The 18,095-nt window shown below is 67.1% G+C and overlaps 2 protein-coding genes across 8 annotated transcripts; one reads left to right on the forward strand and one right to left on the reverse strand.

The window, feature by feature from the left end:
* Positions 1-84: 84 nt before the first annotated feature.
* Positions 85-7,807, reverse strand: ANKRD13B (ankyrin repeat domain 13B). Of its 4 annotated transcripts, none has more exons than XM_058854522.1 (15): positions 7,667-7,807; positions 4,207-4,342; positions 3,839-3,963; positions 3,723-3,768; positions 3,351-3,494; positions 3,071-3,260; positions 2,918-2,984; positions 2,755-2,836; positions 2,622-2,686; positions 2,411-2,541; positions 2,138-2,295; positions 1,908-2,060; positions 1,594-1,754; positions 1,314-1,390; positions 85-1,226 (listed from the first exon to the last, which is right to left on the reverse strand). In XM_058854522.1, the coding sequence occupies exons 1-15, from the start codon at positions 7,775-7,777 to the stop codon at positions 1,016-1,018; spliced, it is 1,857 nt and encodes a 618-aa protein (XP_058710505.1). In that variant the 5' UTR covers positions 7,778-7,807; the 3' UTR covers positions 85-1,015. The 4 variants fall into 4 exon arrangements, with proteins under 4 accessions (XP_058710505.1, XP_058710504.1, XP_058710503.1 ...); XM_058854521.1 differs by having other exon boundaries at positions 1,310-1,390; XM_058854520.1 differs by having other exon boundaries at positions 2,411-2,559; positions 2,684-2,836.
* Positions 7,808-9,419: 1,612 nt separating this feature from the next.
* GIT1 (GIT ArfGAP 1) lies at positions 9,420-18,006 on the forward strand. Of its 4 annotated transcripts, XM_058854509.1 has the most exons (22): positions 9,501-9,659; positions 12,539-12,672; positions 12,754-12,866; positions 12,951-13,056; positions 13,130-13,216; positions 13,326-13,456; positions 13,534-13,628; positions 13,708-13,750; positions 13,932-13,958; positions 14,248-14,296; positions 14,379-14,451; positions 15,008-15,105; positions 15,176-15,287; positions 15,367-15,494; positions 15,571-15,723; positions 15,806-16,033; positions 16,144-16,197; positions 16,469-16,555; positions 16,659-16,732; positions 16,826-17,008; positions 17,142-17,205; positions 17,306-18,006. In XM_058854509.1, the coding sequence occupies exons 1-22, from the start codon at positions 9,608-9,610 to the stop codon at positions 17,516-17,518; spliced, it is 2,304 nt and encodes a 767-aa protein (XP_058710492.1). In that variant the 5' UTR covers positions 9,501-9,607; the 3' UTR covers positions 17,519-18,006. The 4 variants fall into 4 exon arrangements, with proteins under 4 accessions (XP_058710496.1, XP_058710492.1, XP_058710495.1 ...); XM_058854512.1 differs by lacking the exon at positions 16,144-16,197; XM_058854510.1 differs by lacking the exon at positions 13,932-13,958.
* The last annotated feature ends 89 nt before the right edge of the window (positions 18,007-18,095 follow it).

An 18,095-nucleotide genomic window follows, 5' to 3' on the forward strand; every position in this document is an offset into this window, starting at 1 on the left:
GCACCCGCTGCCTGTGAAGCCCCGGCACAGGCAGAGGGAGGTCGAGAGAGACAAACATTAAAGAGCATTTATTGGTGTTGGCCGCAGTCGGAGCTGCTCGGGCTCCCCCGGCCCTGGCCCAGATGTTGCTGTGGGGTGCACGGGTGGGTGGAGGGGGGGGCACCAGCTATGAAAAATCCCAGGGGAGCAAGTCCAGCCCCCCCTCCCCTGCAGCCCCCGACCCCCCATGTGCAAAGGGGGAGCAGCCGGGGCAGGGGGCCGGGGTTAGCACCATTTGACGTAAGGTTTCTCTCGGGGTCAGTGCCCGGGACGAGGGGGTGCAGCGCTGCCAAGGTGGGGCATCCGAGCAGGGTGGAGGGGTGCGAGCAGGGTTAAGGGGGGTGACACCGGAGCGCCCTTCACAGGCACCCCTTCAGCTGCCCCAGCAGTCCCCGTGCCATGGGGGGCGGCTGTGCAGCCCCTCGCTGGCTGTGGGGTACCATAGTGCTGAGCCCCCACCCCTGCTGGCAGGCAGAGCAGCTCCTGGGTAAGTGCACTTGGTAGCGCCTGGGCAGGGGGGGGAAGAGAGAACTGGGCAGAGCCCCCTGGCTCTGGGGGCACCCCAGGACCCCACGCAACTGGAAACCCACCCATCTGGGGCAGGAGGTGCCTCCCACCGCCTTCCTGGGGTGAGGGGCTGAGCAGCACCCCATAGGGCGGCTGGGGGAGCAGGGCTCTCCTGGAGAAGGGGTACAGTCCGTGGAGTTGCCCTCCCTGGTCCCTGCCACCCCAGGTGCAGGGTCAACATCCACCCCCACCCTGTGCTGCTGTGGGGTGCCCCCACCTCACCCCAGTACTGCCCCAGCTCTGGGGACGTTCTCCCAGGGCCAAATCCTGCTCCCCCCTTTCCCATTTGCCCTCCGCAGTTTTTGGACTGGGTACCCCCACAGCACTCCCCTCCCGTGCCTGCAGACACGGCCCCGGCCGCATCCCCATCCCCAGTGGGGTGGGCGAGGGGCTCAGTGGGGGTGCGGGGTCACTTCTCCGTCAGTGAGAGCTGCAGGATCCGCTGCAGATCCTCTTCCTCCTGGCGCGTCCGGCGCTCCGCTTCCTCCTGCTCCCGCGCCGACAGCGCCATGGCCAGGCGCAGCTGCTCGGCGTAGCTGGGGAACAGGGCCCTGGGCCCCCCACCACCCCCCGGCGACGGGGCCACGGGGGGATGCGGGGATGCCGTGTGCTGGGGAGTCCTGGGGGCGGCAGGGACTCAGTGGGGTCCCCGTGGCTCCAGCCCCCACACCCACTCCCCCCAGGGGGGCTGGCCGGACCTTACCAACCTGTCTCCCCGGCGGCCCTCGTGCGACATGGGGTGGGTGCCCGGCTTGCTGTTGGTCAGTGCTTCCCAAATGGTCACCTGTGGCCGGTGCCAGAGGGGTGCTTGGAGGGCGGCAATCCCAAAAACCAGCCCCCCCAGCATGAGCTCTGACCCACCACTGTGGGATGCAGGGATGGGGAGACATGGGGTGGGTGAGGATCCTGGGTGGCGTCGAGATGGGGTGGGCAGTGGGGTCCCTCAGCCAGGGGTACAGGAAGAGGTGAGGGGGTGGCAGTGCCCACCTGGTCATACTCGCTGCCCGCTTCCAGCAGGCTCTGCTGGATGGCAAACTGCAGCAGATCATCCTCATCCTCCCGCAGGGCGTCCTGGTGGGTGCCCACCACACTGTACCCCCGCGGCACCTCGAACAGCGCCGGGTCCATCTCACACGCTCGGCACGAGGCTGTGGGGAGAACAGAGCTGGCCTGGCTGAGCACCCTGTGGGACCCCCTCCTGTGTGTCCCTTACCCTGCTGTGACCCACAGCCACCAGCTGCACCCCCAGACCCCACTGGGACACCTTCCCATCCCACCTCACCATGCTGTCCCCCACATACTCAGGGAGCTGGAGCTGCTGACACTGGAGGAGTCGCTGCTGGGTGAGGGTGCCTCGCTGCTGGGGCTGTGCCGCAGGGAGCTGACAGGCTCGTCACACCCATTGAGGTTGCCGAAGGTTATTCGGGCGTTGAGGATATGGAAGATGGGGATTTCTGCAGGAAAAGGGAAAAAAAAGTGAGGAGGGAAGCTGACTGTGCCAGCCAGGTCAGCAGCAGAGCCCAATCCATACCGATCTTGACAGGGAAGCCGGGCGGGAGGCGCAGGGTGATGAAATCCCGCAGTTTGGCGAAGAGAGCGTTGCTTATTGCCATGAGGTCGATGATGGGGGCAACCTGCTCGCAGAGGGACAGCGGGTGGTCCTCACACAGCCACAGCTTCGCCTTGAACCTGCCAGGGACAGGCATTGGGCTGGGGACCCACCCCTACCTGTCCCCCCACCCCAAACCCTGCAGCAGTGGAGGTGGGGACACAGGGAGTCCCCGTCTGCTCCTCCCCCTCTCACTTCTGTGTCTTGGTGGTGAGCTCCATGGGCCGTCCCATGTCCCGGTTGCCCAGCTCAAAGTTGGGGTTGAAGTACTCCTCAGGGGTGATGGCAGTGGGGTTGGCGTGGCTCAGTGTCTGCGTGATCAGTGTCTGCATGGGGGGACAGCCCTGCAGGGTGAGAGGGGAGGTCTGACTGCAGGGCCACCCCCTCTGACCCCTGAAACACTCACCCCATTGTTGGGCCCCACGTGCTGCTCAGCGATGCCCAGGAAGGATTGCAGGGGGGTCTTACAGCCTGTGGGAGAAGAGGGGGTGAGGGCAGAGCCAGAGGTGCCCTGCCCACCCAGCCCGTGCTGGCTCCACCTTTGCTCTTGCCCTTGTGCTGGTCTGAGAGGTGCTCGGTCCGTGTCCGTGTGATCAGCTCCACGTTGGAAGCACCATAGACCTGGCCGAGGAGGGAGAATGGCAGAAGCGGCCACCTCACCATACCATACCCTCCTGGGCAGCTCAGCCCCCTGCCCCTCACCTTGGCCTCATACCCATTCACCATTTCTGTCTTCTCGCTCCTCCAGCCCAGGATCCCGGACTTGTTCCTGGGGTGACACGGCACCGTGAGCTTGCTTGGACAGCCTGGAGTGCCATCACCCCCAGGTGTGGGCTCAGTGCCACCCCAGCCCACCTCTCGAAGGCGATGTTCTTGGTGTCGAGCTGGGTAGTGACGACGGGGGCCGTCAGCCGCCCCATCACCTGCTCCTCGGTGGGCTGCACAGCAGCCAGCAGCACCTCCTGGTCGTGGCCAGCCAGGGCCAGCGTCTCTGAGTAGACCACCCGCCTGTCATGGTCAATCTCCATCACCACCGCACTGCTGTCTGCAGGGAATGGGGTCAGGACAACCACGGTGCCCACCGGCTCACCCAGCAGCACTCCCCAGGGAGGGGGACGTGCTGGTGTCACCTCACCTTGTCCCCGAAAGACAAAGCTGCGGTTGCCCCGCTGCCAGGTCATGTGGTCGAAGCCCAGCAGTGTGGTGTCCACCCGCAGGTTCTGGCCACTCTTCCACACCTTGTAGGTGTCGCTGGGGCAGATCTTGGACACCAGGGGCACTGGGGAGAAATGCTGATAGCCCAGCTGGGGATGGGGATACCTGCACCCCGAGGGGCGAGGGACGCACCTGGGGAACGCGATGCCTTGGCGGGATGGGGGTCTGCAAGCTTGGGGTGTCGGGGGACAAGGGGGCAGGTGACCCCCAACCTGGGGATGGACACTGGGGCTGGGGTACTCTGGTGGGAAATTCCTGCTCCCCCCACAGCCATGCTATGGCCTGAGCTCACCCCAGCTGGTGAACTCCCACTTCATCTCCACGTAGAAGTCCTGGGCCTGTGGAGAGCACAAGGGGTCAGGGGAAGCCCGTGGCCGCAGCCCCCGCAGCCCCTGCTGAGGGAGGTACCTTGCGCAGCTTCTCCAGCAGGACAGGGATCCCGGCCAGGCGCTTGATGGCTCTCTGGTAGTCACGGTAGCGCAGGACCAGCTGCACCAGCTCCAGGTCACGGGTGCTCACAGCCTCCTGTAGGACTGCGGGGCAAAGGGGCAGTGCCCAGGGCACAGCATGGCACTGCAGAGCTGGGCACTGCAGAGCTGGGCACTGCACAGGAGCCACAGGCACAGAGCACCATGTGAGCAGCACCAGGGCGAGCACGACCACGCCTGTGCCCGTGTCCTTGTCCACATCTGTGTCCATGGCCATGCCCATCTCCACGGCCATCTCAGCGTCAGGACAGCTTGCAGGAGGAAGGAGGGCAGCAGCCACCCGCTCACCTGTCCATCCGCTGCGGTTCTCCTTGCCCACGTCGGCGCCATGCTTCAGCAGCACCCTGGCACACTCAAGGTGGCCCAGCGTGGTGGCCAGGTGCAGGGGAGTGCGTCCTCGGGGGTCCAGCTGCTCGATGTCGGCCTGCCAGGAAGGAATGAGGATCTGAGATCACTGGGGTGGCCAGACCTTGCTCTCCAGTGCTGTCCCACAGGTGTGCAGCTCCCAGACACGGAAAGCAGCCAACATTTGATAGTATTTGGGAGAGAACCCCCACCCCTGACCTCCCCAAATAGGGGCACCTCAAAAGCCTCTCCCTGCTGCCACTGCCATGCATGAAGAGGGCATGGAGAGCATGGTGGTGGCACCCAGCACCCCTCCTCACAGCCACGCTGGGCTCACCCACCAGGCGGGCACAGAACACGGGCACAGCATGGCAGTGGTGGGGGGGAACAGATGCCCCTGGCATAAGTGCATGGAGCTCTGCACATCTCGATGCAGCTGCAAGCTCCAGAAAAGCCCCCACCTCTGGGATTTGGGGGGGTTGTGCCCAGTTGCCAGGCAGCAGCTGCTGGCAGCCCCCCTCCACCAGGGCTGGGAGCGCAGCGGGCGACGTGGGCTGCGGCGGGTGCACGTGTTCCCCTGCCTGAGCCGGGGGCGGGCGGCTGCGGGAGCGGAGCGGCTGCTCGGAGGATCCCTGGGGCCCTGGGGAGCCGTCGCTGGGGCTGCCATTGTTTGTGCCAAACCCTGAGCCTGGCACCCAGCCAGCCCTGAGGAATCCCTTGTGCGGTGGCGGGTGGGCACCCCCGGCACCCACGGGCCCTGCTGCCCATCACACCCATGCCCAGCTGAGGACAGGGCTTGGGGAAGGGGGGGCACCCTCTGTGCCCCAAAGGGACCATCTGGGGTAGAAGCCTCGTGCCTGGAGAGGGGCACTCAGATGCTGCCAGGGCAGGTGGCAGCGGGGCAGTCCCCAAATAATTGGTTTTGAGGAGGCCACCCTCAGGAGAACAAACCTGGGGCGCAGGACCCAAAGGTGCCAGCTGGGACTGGGCAGCCAGAGGTGCATGGGCAGAGGTGGAGCATGGGTTCCCTGGTACCCAGAGTCTCACCTGCAGCACATCCCTGCCTCACTCTGGGCATGTCCTGCATTCCTGCTGCCCCAGGAACGCTCCCATCCCTGCCCAGGCTGTGGCTATTCCCATGGCCCTCATCCCCAAGGACTCACCAGGCAGGGGGACCCCCCAGTCTGCCCATGACACCAAACAAAACAACCCCCCAGTTCCCTGGGACTCAATGTGTCACTCCAATGCTCTCCAGGCAACTGCTGCTTCTTAATTGCACTAATGAAATGACTCTAATTAAGGCAATCACCCCCCAGCTGGAGGTGGGGGCCTGCAGGCTCAGTGGGACTCCCCAGCTGCAGCCCTGCCCCAGCACTGGGCAGGATGAAGGTCCCCAGTGTGGGGATGTGGCACTGGAGCCACCCCAGGGGACATGGAGTTGACCCAGATTTTGCCAGCAAGAGCTCATTCCTGAGCCCTGGTGTTGGGCTGGCTCCGGTTTGGGGACCACAGCACAGACCTGCAGGTGCTGCCCATCCTGGGGCCATGACACCCAGCGGGGATGGGGACAGGGATGGGGACAGGGATGGGGACAGGGATGGGGGTGGCTTCAGGGTGGCAGCGGTGCAGTGCAGAACCACAGCTCAGTCGCTCCTCCTGTGCCAGCTGGGCATGTGGCACAGCACATCCCTCCACTGGGGCTGTCCCTGGGCTGGAGAATCCCAGCTCCTGCTACTGGGTAGCAACAGGGAACATGAGCCAGCACGGGAAGATGGTACCAGGCACTGCTGCCCCGGATCCCTGTCACGCCTGAGGGGGCAGGCTGTGGTGAGGGGTGTCCTGGCACAACAGGCTCCCTGTCACTGTCTCACACATCCTTGTGATGTCCCAGTCAAGGGGACCCACTGATCCTTGCTCCCTTGTGGAGGCAAGTGTGGATGGTGACAGTTTGGGGGTGACAGACAGAGCCCTTACCAGGACACGGAGAGGAGCAATGCTCTCCGCTGCCCCAGTGCTTCCCAACCCCAGACACCTGCACTCGGGAGGGGCAGCACGTGGAGCCGCTGCCCTGTGGGGGTCACCAAGGCAGAGGGAGGGCAGAGCCCTGGGCAGGGGGCACCTGGCCTCCAGCATTTCACACAGCACCAGCCCCAACCCCAGCTTCTTTCCTGAAGGATGCTCCGGCAGGGATAAGGGCTGAGCCGTGTCCCTGGGTGCCCTGGACAGAGCAGGGAGCCTGGGCTGGCCCTCACCTCCTCCCCCCAAGCCCCCACCTGCCCCAGAATGCAGCCTGCAGCACCCATGGGCCCCCTGCATGCACCCCTGGGCTGCACACATGACTGGTTTTGCTCTCAATGCCAGCGGGGAGCAGGGCAGAGCCCCCGTGCTTCCCAGGCTGGAGGGCTGGAGCCTCTCTGCAGGTGAGTGGGTCAGAGCCCCCCCGCAGCCCCTCCACCTCCCCGCGTCTGCCAAGCCCAGCTTTGATATCCGCCGCGCTGGGCTCCTGGGAAAACCCAAATTAACACGAAAATAAAAACACTGGCCATGGCGTGGGAGACCAGGGTGATGCTGGCGCAGCCTCCGGCTGGACCCCACAATGGAGACGGGTGTGGCGGGAGCCATCTCCTGCATCCCGGCTGGAGCTTGGCGGCACAATGACCCCCGCTTCACGCATCACCAGGGTCCTTCCAGCATGGCCCTCAGTGCCTTGGGGCTTTAAGGACCCAGGCCGGGAGACTGGGGATACTCAGCACAGCTTCCCCGTCAGCCTCTCTCCAGCGCCTGCGGTTTCCTGCGTATTCGGGGTTGGGTTTTAATTACCTGAATTACAACGCCACGGGGGAGAGAGAGGCTGGGAACCCGCCGGGAAAGCACCCACACCCCGCTCCATCACCGGGCGGCTGGGAGGTTCCCGAGCTGAGGGACAAAGTGGGTCCCCTCACCCTGAGGAGAACCCTTGTGAGGCTGGGGGCTGCGCCCTGGCAGCATCAGGGCCCCTGTCCCCCCGCCCCAAGGGGGCTCAGCCTGAGAGTGGGGAGCTGAAGGCTGCACCCCAAGGGGGGTGGCAATACCCAGAGAAGCGGGGTGCGGAGCGGGGGTCTGCAGAGGCCTAGCAGGGAGCACGGGACACGTGCGGAGGGATGCTCGGGGCTGCGTGTGCTGGAGGATGCAGGAGACCCGCGGGTGGTACCCAGCGCTCCGTGGCAGCCCCGAGGGCAGCAGGCACAGCCCCTGGGTGCAGATGGGGACACACACCACAACCCCAGGGCCTCGCCAGCGCAGAGAGCGACCCCATCCCCCCTCATCTCCATCCTCATCCTCACCCCGGCCCCGAGCATTGCATCAGCCCCAGCCGAGCGGAGCCGGGCCGGGCCGTGCCGGGAGTGTCCCCCCGCCGCCCCACCTGCTTGGCGCTGAGCTCCCGGTCCAGGTCACGGGCGCGGTTGTGCCAGACGAGGTAGTGCAGCGGGTACCTGCCCTCCGGCCCCTTCCTGCCCGAGCAAGACGCGAGCATCCTCCGTGCATGCTGGAGCGGCGAGGCGGGCGCGGCGCGGGGCGGGGGGGGCGCGGGGCGGGGCGGGCCGCCACCTCCCGCCCGGTGCTTCCCCGGTCCCCCCCCCGCACCGCCCGGCCTCATGGGACTTGTAGTTGCCCTGCCCGGCATCGCCCCCTTCTTCTTCCTCATCTTCATCCTCCTCTTTCTTCGGCTCCCTCCCGCACCGCTCAGCCCATCACCGCGGCCTCCCATGCCGCAGGGAGGCCTGCAAACGGCAAACTGGCAGTCAGCATCCTCCCCAAATTCCCCCCTTTCCCGGGCTGATCTTCCCCCTCCCAGCTGACCTCCGCTCCCCCCGTGGGGCAGCGGGCCCGAGCATATGGTGGGGCAGGGGTGACGGCGGCACGTGGGGACCAGGTGGGGGCCGTGGGGGGACCCCCACTCCCGCCCCCGCAGCAGCAGCAACAGCAGGCACGGGCCCCCAGCCCCGTTTCCTTTTCCGCCTGCGTCTCTCCCGAGCGGGCGTCGCGTTTTCCGGCTGCCGCCCAAGAACAATGCAAGGCTGGGCCTCTGCGGCCGCCCCGGCCTCCGCCGGCGCAGCGCTCCCGGCCCCGCACCCCGCTGCTCCCCACCCTCCCGTGGGGGAACCCCCCTCCCCGGCATTATTCTGTGCTCAGCCCTGGCGGTGGCGGTGGTCGCATCCCCCCGCCCCTGTCCCCGCACAGCATCCCCCATCCAGCCCCCATGACGTCATGAGCCTCAGCAGCGAGGTCACCCCTCCGCCTGCCCCAGGTGCTGGGGGCTCCCGCTGGGGTCTGAGCCCCGCAGCTCTCTGTGGGGCCCCCATGGGGTGTCCCCTCTGCTCCAAGTGCTTAAAGGGTCAGAGTACGGAGTAGACCCCAAATAGTCCCCAATCTCCCCCACCCGCCCCCAAAATCCCCTGCTGAGCACCCTAAATGGGTGTGTGGCCCAACGCAGTATCCTGGAGAAGGGGTGTGCCCGGGAGTGGGGTGCACAGTGTCAGAGGTGGCATTGGGAACAGGGCTGGGGGTGCCCCAGGACTTCGGCTGGATCGAGAACAAGTGTCCAGAGCAGGACTGAAGCAATTTGGGGGTTCCCTGGGCTGGGACTGGGTTACACAGGACACGGAATAGGAATGGGACCAGTGCCACCCTTCCAGGATAAACAGGACGAGGGCTGGGAGCGGGACCAGGACAGCGCTCTGGGCTGAAAATGGGACCGGGAGTGCCCCGAGGACGGGCACTGGGGTGAGGACCAGGGGATGCCCGGGATGAGGAGCAGAGCAGGGGCAGGGCTGATGCCCCGCAGCGGGTGAGGCGTCCGGGTCCGGGAGCGGCACCGGGCTGTCCAGGGGGCGTTCACAGGTGCGGCTGCGGGTCGGGGGCGGCGCCGGTGTGGGTGTGGAGCGGTGCCGGTGCCTGCGCGAATTCGTGTGCGGCTCCGGCTCTGTGTGCGGGGCGGGGGCAGTGCAGGTGCGTGTCCCGGTGCGTGTCCCGGTGCCGGGCGGTGCCGGCGCGGGTGCGGGTCCGGGTTCGGTTCGGCTGCAGCTGCGAGTGCGGGGCGGCCGCGGCAGCGCTGCCGGTGGCGGGGCGGGGGCGGTGCGGCCCCTCCTCCGCCGGGGCCGGGCCTGCGCCGCTTCCTGCGGAGCTGCCGGGCGCTGGGAGCAGCCGGCAGCCCCCGGCCCCGCCGCTCCGGGCCCCGCCGCCCCCTCCCCGCCGCCCGGACCCCTCCCCTTCCCCGCCGCCGCTCCCCCGGCGGGCCCGGGGGCGCCGCCGCCGCCCCACGCTGGCGCAGAGGCCCGGGCCCGGGCCCGCCTCGCCGCTGAGGATGTCCCGGAAGGCGCCGCGGGCAGAGGTGTGCGCCGACTGCAGCGCCCCAGGTAAGGGCCCCCCCGCATCGGCACCGGCACGGCCCCGCCAGCCTCCCCGCCCCTCCCGCTGCCCCCCGGAGCCTGCCCTGAGCGCCCCCGCGCCCCCGAGAGCCCCCTCTGTGCCCCACGGCACCCCCCGGTGCGCCCCCGGCAGCCCCCTCTGTACCCCGAGATGTTTGCCCCCGGACTGCGCCCCGTGACCCCTTTCGCATCTCCATGTACGCCCCACATCGAGACCCCTTTGCACCCCCCTGAGTGCCCCTGCTTATTCCTTTCTGCACCCCACTCTGCACACTCAAGGGAACCCCACTGGGTCCCCCGTCTGCCCCCCAGGAACCCTCTGAAGTGCCCCCAGTGAAACGCCTTGATGAAACTCATGACCCCCTTGGTGCACCCCCTTTTAGCCTCCCGGAATACCCTCACACACTCCAGACGCATCCCCGAAAGCCCCGCATGCCCTCCTCCGAGCCTCTCCAGCGCACCCCGTGTCCCCACCGCCCCCCTGCACCACCCACAGCTTGCTCAGCCCAGGCGGGGGCTGCTGGCACAGGCTAGGGACGCGCCAGTCGGTGCCAGCAGCGCTGGTGACCCCGTAACTGGCGGGATGATGGGGGACACCCTCCTGCACCCCACAGCCAGCCCCCACCCCAGCCGGATCCGGGTTTGGCGGTGCCGGTTGGGTGAGCCGTGCGGCCGCCGCGCTGCAAGCCAGAGCCGAGCCTGGGCAAGACCATTCCCATCCCCGCTGGTGCCGGTGCCCCCACGCTGGGCACCCGCCCGTGGGCGTCACGGTGGGTTTGGCCCCCCCTAAACCCTGCCCACGGTAGGGCCAGACCCCAAACCTGCCCGTAGCCAGCGCAGGTGGCCCCACGGCAATGAATGAACGGGTCTCCGAGCCGGCCCCGGAAAGCTGCCCGCGGGCCAAGGCTGTGCCGAAATTATTCCGGCCACGTGCCAATGGCCGGATCCTGCCAGGAGAGCTGTCGGCACGCGTGGGCGAAAGGCTGCCCTGCCTCCAGGCATTCCCCTTGCCGGCGGGCAAGCGGGGGGCCAGGGCTTCCCGGGGCGGTGCCGGGGCTTCCTGCTGCGCCCAGGGGAAATGGAAACCAGTTTTTTCCAATCTCTTATCGCCTGGCAGCCATGGGAGGAAATGATTTATAAAGTCCAGAGGCCGTTTCCTAGCGCGCTGGGAGCACCCGCTGTCGCTGCCGGGGATGCGCTGCCTGGCCCTGCATGGGGGGTGCCCGTGGGGTGCTCTGATCCCTCTGCCCGGCCTCCCTTGGCCCCATGTAGGGATGCCCTGGCCCCAGCCCTGCATCACCGGTGCGGGGCCGAGTTCTGGGGGTCCCGGTGTCAGCCCACATCCCGATGCAGGGATTGAGGTGCTGCGAGCTCCCTTGGACTTCAGGATCCTCCCAGGGTTTGGGGTGTCCCTGTGCAAGCGCTCCCGAGCTGCTGCAGTGCCCACCCGCATCCCACCACATCCCAGCTGCCCTAGGGCGGGAGGGGCTGTTGCCCAAGGGATGCTCTGGATCCGCTCGGCTGGGGGGCCGCGGGCCGGCTCCCCCCGCACGGAGCGTCCTGTTCCCGGCGGTGGCCGTGGGCAGCGGGTGCGAAGGCACAGATGCCGCTGCACCGGCTGCCAAGGCGCTGCCATCTGCGTGCGCGGGGCTGCCAGGCTGGGGGGGCCACCACTCCCCCTGGCCACCCCACCCCGCCCCCGGGGCACTGCAGCATGGCAGGATGCCGTGCCCCCCCAAAACGGTGTCCCCAGGGCTCTGGGGGGGTGCGTGGGGAGGGGTCCGGGACCCTGCAGTGAGGAAGGAAGTGGAGGAGGCTCGGCTGCCTGCCTGCCTGCCTGCCTTCCTCACTCTGTGAGGTCGTGGGGCCACTGTCCCCCCTCAGGGCCATCGGAGGGGCCAGTGCAGCCACCCCCCCCAGGCCCTGCATCCCCAGGCTTGGGGCTACCCCCCTACTACCCATAGTGTGGTGTTTGTGTAGGTCCCACAGAAACAAGGGGAGAGGGTGGGGCTGGGCAGAGGGTGGCAGGACCCCCGTCGTGCCCGGCAGAGGGGACACCTGGGAACGATTCAGCATCGTCACTCCGTGCCTGGCTGTGTTTCCTGGGAAGGGGGAGGCTGTGACCCAGCGGGGGTCCTCAAATCCTGTCCTCATGCTGCTGTGAACAGCTGCAGCTCAGCGGCCACACCACGGGGCCAGACTCCCACGTCCCCAGGACCCGTCTTTGGGGTGCGGGCGTGGGGAGCTGCTGCCTGGCCGGGAGCGGTGCCCCCGTGGGTGCCGGGGCTGGTGCCAGCGCGGGGCCAGCGTGGCTGCTCAAACGGTCCTTTGTTCCCGGCGGGGACACAAAGGTCTCCAGTCCGGCAGGCCGGGGCCAGCGGCAGGGCTGGAGGGGCACGGCAGCGTGGGGGGCTGTGGCACCTGCCCCGGAGCTGGGGTGTCCTTGGGCTGGCTGCACTGGGGTGCTGAGGCTGCAGAGCTGGTGACCACTCTACATAGGAGCCCATGGACTGGGGGTGCCCACCCATTGTGGGGCACACTGCCCCCATCCATGACCCCCCAAACACTCAGCCAGGGGCTCCGGGGCTGAGTGACCTCGCAGTGAGAGCCAGGTTGCCCCTGATCAGGGTGTGCTGGCATCATCCCTGCCACCAGCTGTCCTCCTGATGGTGGGGGGCCAAACCCTGCCCTCCTTTTGGCTGGTGGTTGCTATGGGAAACCCGTGGGTTTCCCCTGGTGATGGGCTGAGCCCCTCTTCATCTCCTGGGAAATGGTTGCTGTAGCAACGCATCCCCCTGCTGGATGGATGCATGAGGAGGGGATGCATGGGGAGGGGACACCTGCTGACACCCCCATGCCACCCCCAGACCCTGGCTGGGCGTCCATCAACCGCGGGGTGCTCATCTGCGACGAGTGCTGCAGCGTGCACCGCAGCCTGGGCCGCCACATCTCCATCGTCAAGCACCTGCGCCACAGCCCCTGGCCCACCACCCTGCTCCAGGTGGGTGCTGGGGACACTGGAATGTGGGGAGGTGCTCGCTGGGACCCCCAGTGCCCACTGGGCCCTGCCTGTCCCATGCAGATGGTGCACACCTTGGCAAGCAATGGGGCCAACTCCATCTGGGAGCACTCGCTGCTGGATCCAGCGCAGGTGCAGAGCGGGCGCCGGAAGGCAAACCCCCAAGACAAAGTGCAGTAAGTGCTCCCTGTGCTGTGGGGAAGGGGCCAGCACTGGCTGGGAGCCCCCTCCTCACCCCAAAACCCGCTGCCCACTCCCAGCCCCACCAAGTCAGAGTTCATCCGTGCCAAGTACCAGATGCTGGCCTTCGTCCACAAGCTGCCCTGCAGGGATGATGACGGCGTCACTGCCAAGGACCTCAGCAAGGTGGGGTGGGGCTCAGAGACCCCCCTGTGGCAGTGGGGACAGATCCCCCCATTACCAGCTCTCTCCTCTGCAGCAATTGCACTCGAGCGTGCGGACGGGCAACCTGGAGACCTGCCTGCGCCTGCTCTCGCTGGGTGCCCAGGCCAACTTCTTCCACCCGGTGAGCTCTGGTGGGGCTCAGGGACCCCAGAGGTGGTGTGGGGCCCAGGGGGGTCCTGGAGCCCCATGCCACATGCAGGCTGCAGGGCTGAGGCTGCCCATGCCTGCAGGAGAAGGGCACCACACCGTTGCACGTGGCCGCCAAGGCCGGGCAGATCCTGCAGGCAGAGCTGCTGGTGGTCTACGGTGCCGATCCTGGGGCGCCCGATGTGAATGGCCGGACCCCCATTGACTATGCCAGGTGAGGGCAGGGAAGGGGGTCACCCCTGCCTGCACCCCCACCTAGGGTGGGCATCATCCCTGCTGGCCCTCCCACAGGCAGGCAGCCCAGCACGAGCTGGCGGAGCGGCTGGTGGAGTGCCAGTACGAGCTGACTGACCGCCTGGCCTTCTACCTCTGTGGCAGAAAGCCGGGTGAGTGAGGGGTCCTGGGGTGAGGGGGTTATCCTGGAGGGACTGCGTGGCCTTGCTCACCACCCCTCTCTTTGTGCAGACCACAAGAATGGGCACTACATCATCCCACAAATGGCTGACAGGTGAGTGTCTGGTGCCTGTGGCCCCGCTGGCCTGTCCCATGTCCCCCCCAGCATCCCCGCTGGGCTGAGGGGGGGACCCCAGTCACTGGAGCATCCCTGGGGGGCAGGGGGTCGGCGTGCCCGCGCGTTTAACGTCCGCCTTTATCCTGTTCTTCCCTCCGCTGCCTTCTCCGGAGCGCAGGGTGCGCCCAAAGTGCATGGCACAGAGGTATTGTCTGCTCGGCTCTGGGGGCCCCCCGTGCTGCTGCCATGGGGCCCCCCTGCAGCCCTGGCCGCTCGGCCCAGCCCGGCACCTGGGGGGCACCCAGGGAGGGGGGTCCCACTCGCCCCCTGCCACCTCATCCCCCCGTGCCTGCCCACCAGCCCTGCTTGGTGAAGCCCCCAATGCCTGAGGGGGTGCATCCCTGTCTTGTTGGGGTGCAGCTGGGGACTGTTTTGGTGGGAACAGGCCAGGAATAACCCCCACTTTTTCTTTCTCCCCTCCCCATACCCCCCAGCCTGGACCTCTCTGAACTGGCCAAAGCAGCCAAGAAGAAGCTGCAGGCGGTGAGTGGGGGGCCAGGGCAGGGCTGGGGGTGTCTGCCTGCTCCTCTCATCCTGCCTGACACCGTCCCCTGTACTGCTGCAGCTCAGCAACCGCCTCTTTGAGGAGCTGGCCATGGACGTGTACGACGAGGTGGACCGTCGGGAGAACGACGCGGGTGAGGGGGGTGTGGGGTGCAGCTCCCCGGGGCTGGGGTGGGTGTCACGGCACGGGGAGGAGCAGCTGGCAGGGCTGTGGGATGTGTCCACCGGACTGCAGGCCCCTCCTTCTCCATTCCTCTGCTCGAGAAGGTTTGCTCAGCACGAGGGGCCGCCGCTGGGTGCCCGGGCTGGGGAGCTGCCCGAGGTGGGTGCCGGGATCCCCCAGGGATGGAGGCTCGGCCTGCAGTGGTGCCCCTGATCTGGGGGGTGGCAGGATGGGTGGCAACAGGTGTCAAACCATCTTCCCATCAGCTGTGGGGTGCTGAGCTGGTGCTTGAAAGGGTGAAGAGCATGGGAGGGTCCTGTTAGGGGGTTATGGGAGGACCCTGGCCCCACTGGGTGGTTGAGGGAGGTGATTCCTGTCAGCCTGGCCAGGCTCCACTCCCAGTCCCAGCAGGCTGGTCCTGCACCCGCGCCTGCGTCCTGCTGGCTCCGGGCCCTGCAGCCTGCTTGTCCAGGGGTCCAGCCCCTGTGTCTGTCCCCTGGGGTCTGACACCAGGTGCCTTCCTGCAGTCTGGCTGACGACGCAGAACCACAGCACGCTGGTGACAGAGCGCAGCGCCGTCCCCTTCCTCCCTGTCAACCCTGAGTACTCAGCGACGCGCAACCAGGTGAGGCCCCCTCTAGACCACACGACTCCCCTGTGCACCCAGACCCCTGCTCACCCCCTTTTCCCCCCAGGGCCGGCAAAAACTGGCCAGGTTCAACGCCAGGGAGTTTGCCACCTTGCTCATCGACATCCTTGGGGAAGCCAAGCGCCGGCAGCAAGGGAAGAGTCTGCTTAGCCCCACGGGTGAGGCATGGAGGGCAGCGAGGTGGGGCTGAGCACTCCCCCCTGCCCTGTGCTTAGCACCTGCCCTGCCCTCCCCCAGATGCCCTCGACTACTCGCTGCGGAGCCAGAGTGACCTGGATGACCAGCACGACTACGACAGTGTCGCCTCTGATGAGGACACGGACCAGGAGCTGCTGCGCAATGCCTCCCGCAACAACCGTGCCAGGGTGAGCCAGGCCCTGGCCTGGACTGCCACCCAGACCCCACCTATGGGATCCTAGTGCTGAGCTCCTCTCCTTGCAGAGCATGGACTCCTCCGACCTGTCAGATGGCCCCATCACGCTGCAAGAGTACCTGGAGGTGAAGAAGGCTCTGGCTGCCTCTGAGGCCAAGGTGCAGCAACTGATGAAGGTGAACAACAGCCTGAGCGATGAGCTGCGCCGGCTGCAGCGTGAGGTGGGTGTGGGGCCAGCAGGACTCCCCTCCTCAGCATTCCCCCCACCTCCTCACCAATGCCTTCCCCCTCTCCTGGCTGCAGATCCACAAGCTGCAGGCAGAGAACGCGCAGATCCGTCAGCAGACTGGTCCCACACATCCGACCCCGGCCCCCAGTGAGCGGCAGGAGCACGGGCACCCCCCGGGCATGGCTCCCCCACACCGCCGGGACCGCCAGGCCTTCTCCATGTATGAACCAGGCTCGGCGCTGAAACCCTTCGGGCAGCCAGTGGAGGAGCTGGTGACACGGCTCCAGCCCTTCAGCCCTGGCGTGAGTGTGCTTGGCTGGGTGGGAGGGTTTTGGGGTGCAGCAGTCCCCCCCAGCCCCACAGGGTGCTGGTTCCCATCCCCGCGGGGCTGTAACCTTTCGTGTGTCGCCAGGAGGTGGAGGACGAGGCTCTGTACTCCATGCACATCCCGGCCAGCGTGTACCGGGTAAGGGGGCCGCAGTGGGGGCGGCTCCTGCATGGGACATGGTGGATGTCACCTGTCTGGGATGTGGCCTTAGGGATGTCCTGTCCCCCCACCGCCCTGCACCCCCCTGGGTCAGGCCGGGGATCTCCCCAAGGGATGGCAGCTTCGGGATGTTTGTGCATGCAGGGTGGCAGTGTCCCCTGTGCTTGTCCTCCCTTGCACGTCACCGGGATCGGCTCCACACCCTTCTGCACCCCGTTCAGCATGGGCTTCCCCTCTTCTCCCCTTCCAGATCCGGAAAGGTCCATCTGCCTCCTCGGTGCCCTTCCCTCCATCCTCCCCACTGCTCTCCTGCCCACCTGATGGTGCCCGACACATGGTGATGTATCAGGGAGGGGGAGCAACTCTTGGGGTGGAGAGACTCCTGACCCTGTGTGGGGATGGGGCTGGGCAGGGCTTCACACTGCTCCTCTCCCCTCCAGGGCAAGCTGGACCGGCACGGCAGCGGCACTGACAGCGACTACGACAACACACAGGCCAGTGAGGTTCTGATCAGGTGAGTGGTGGGGCTCGGGGCTGCACCAGTGTACGTGGGGACACAGGGACGGGGGGCTGATACTGACCCAGGCCGGTTGGTTGGTCCCTGCAGCATGGAGGGGAAGCGGTTTGTGGAACTGAGCAAGGATGAGGATTTCCCCCATGAGCTGGACCCGCTGGACGGGGAGCTGGACCCTGGCCTGCCCAGCACGGAGGATGTCATCCTCAAAACTGAGCAGGTCACCAAGAACATCCAGGAGCTGCTGCGGGCAGCACAAGAGTCCAAGCATGACAGGTAGGACTGGGGCACAGCCTCTCCCTGTGTCCCCCCCTCCTGGACACCCAGACAAGGGGTGGGGCCATGCCTTGCCATCCTCCATGGTTGGGAAGCGCTGTCCACGTTGCTCACCTGTTCTCCTTGCCCCCAGCTTCGTGCCCTGCTCAGAGAAGATCCACTCGGCTGTGACAGAGATGGCATCACTCTTCCCTAAGGTAGGAGGAGCGGTGTGTCCCTGGGGTGGTTGTGGTCCCCACCAGACGCTGTCAGCCCCGTGAGGGTGGGTTCTGACCCTGGTCCTGTGCTCTGCCACAGAAACCGGCACTGGAGACTGTGCGGAGCTCCCTGCGGCTGCTCAACGCCAGCGCCTACCGGCTGCAGAGCGAGTGCCGCAAGACCGTGCCCCCCGAGCCCGGTGCCACCGTGGACTACCAGCTCCTGACCCAGCAGGTCATCCAGTGTGCCTACGACATCGCCAAGGCCGCCAAGCAACTGGTCACCATCACCACTCGTGAGAAGAAGCAGTGAGCGCCAGCCCACGTCCCCCCAGGCCTCCGCACTCTCCGTGTCTCCCTTCCCTCCGGCAGCGGCCGGCACCTGGGGCGAGCGTGGCTGCAAGTGGCCTTTTTGGGGAGCCAGGGTGTGGGGTTCCTCGTGCCCCCCGCGCCATCAAGGAGCTGATGCTCAGCCTGCGGGGTAGGTGCCTGCGTCCCCCTGTACAGCCCCCTGCCCACCCCGCAGCACGCGCCTAACTTATCCTGTACATAGCCTCTGTAGCTGTCCGTGGCGGCGGTGGCCTTGTACCCCCACCCCCCACAAAGCCCCTCTCTGGGTGGCCGGTACCCCCGAGGTCACCCACGGCATTACACTGGACTGGGGCGCCCGCGGGTCCCCCCCCCCTCCCCGGGCGTCCTGCACCCCTCCCCGGGTGTCCTGCCCCATGCCGGGGCCGCACTCCCCACTGTAAGATGTGTCCTTGTACATTTGTATCAATAAAGGTGTGAGCATTGCACGGGCGCCCGGCCCCCGGCTCCTGCGCCCGTGGAGGGTCCGTGGCTGCAGGGGGTTCAAGCCCTCCGGCTCCAGGCAGGGCTCGGCCACGTGT

This window comes from Poecile atricapillus, chromosome 21 (assembly GCF_030490865.1).
Source record: "Poecile atricapillus isolate bPoeAtr1 chromosome 21, bPoeAtr1.hap1, whole genome shotgun sequence".
Lineage (NCBI taxonomy): Eukaryota > Metazoa > Chordata > Aves > Passeriformes > Paridae > Poecile > Poecile atricapillus.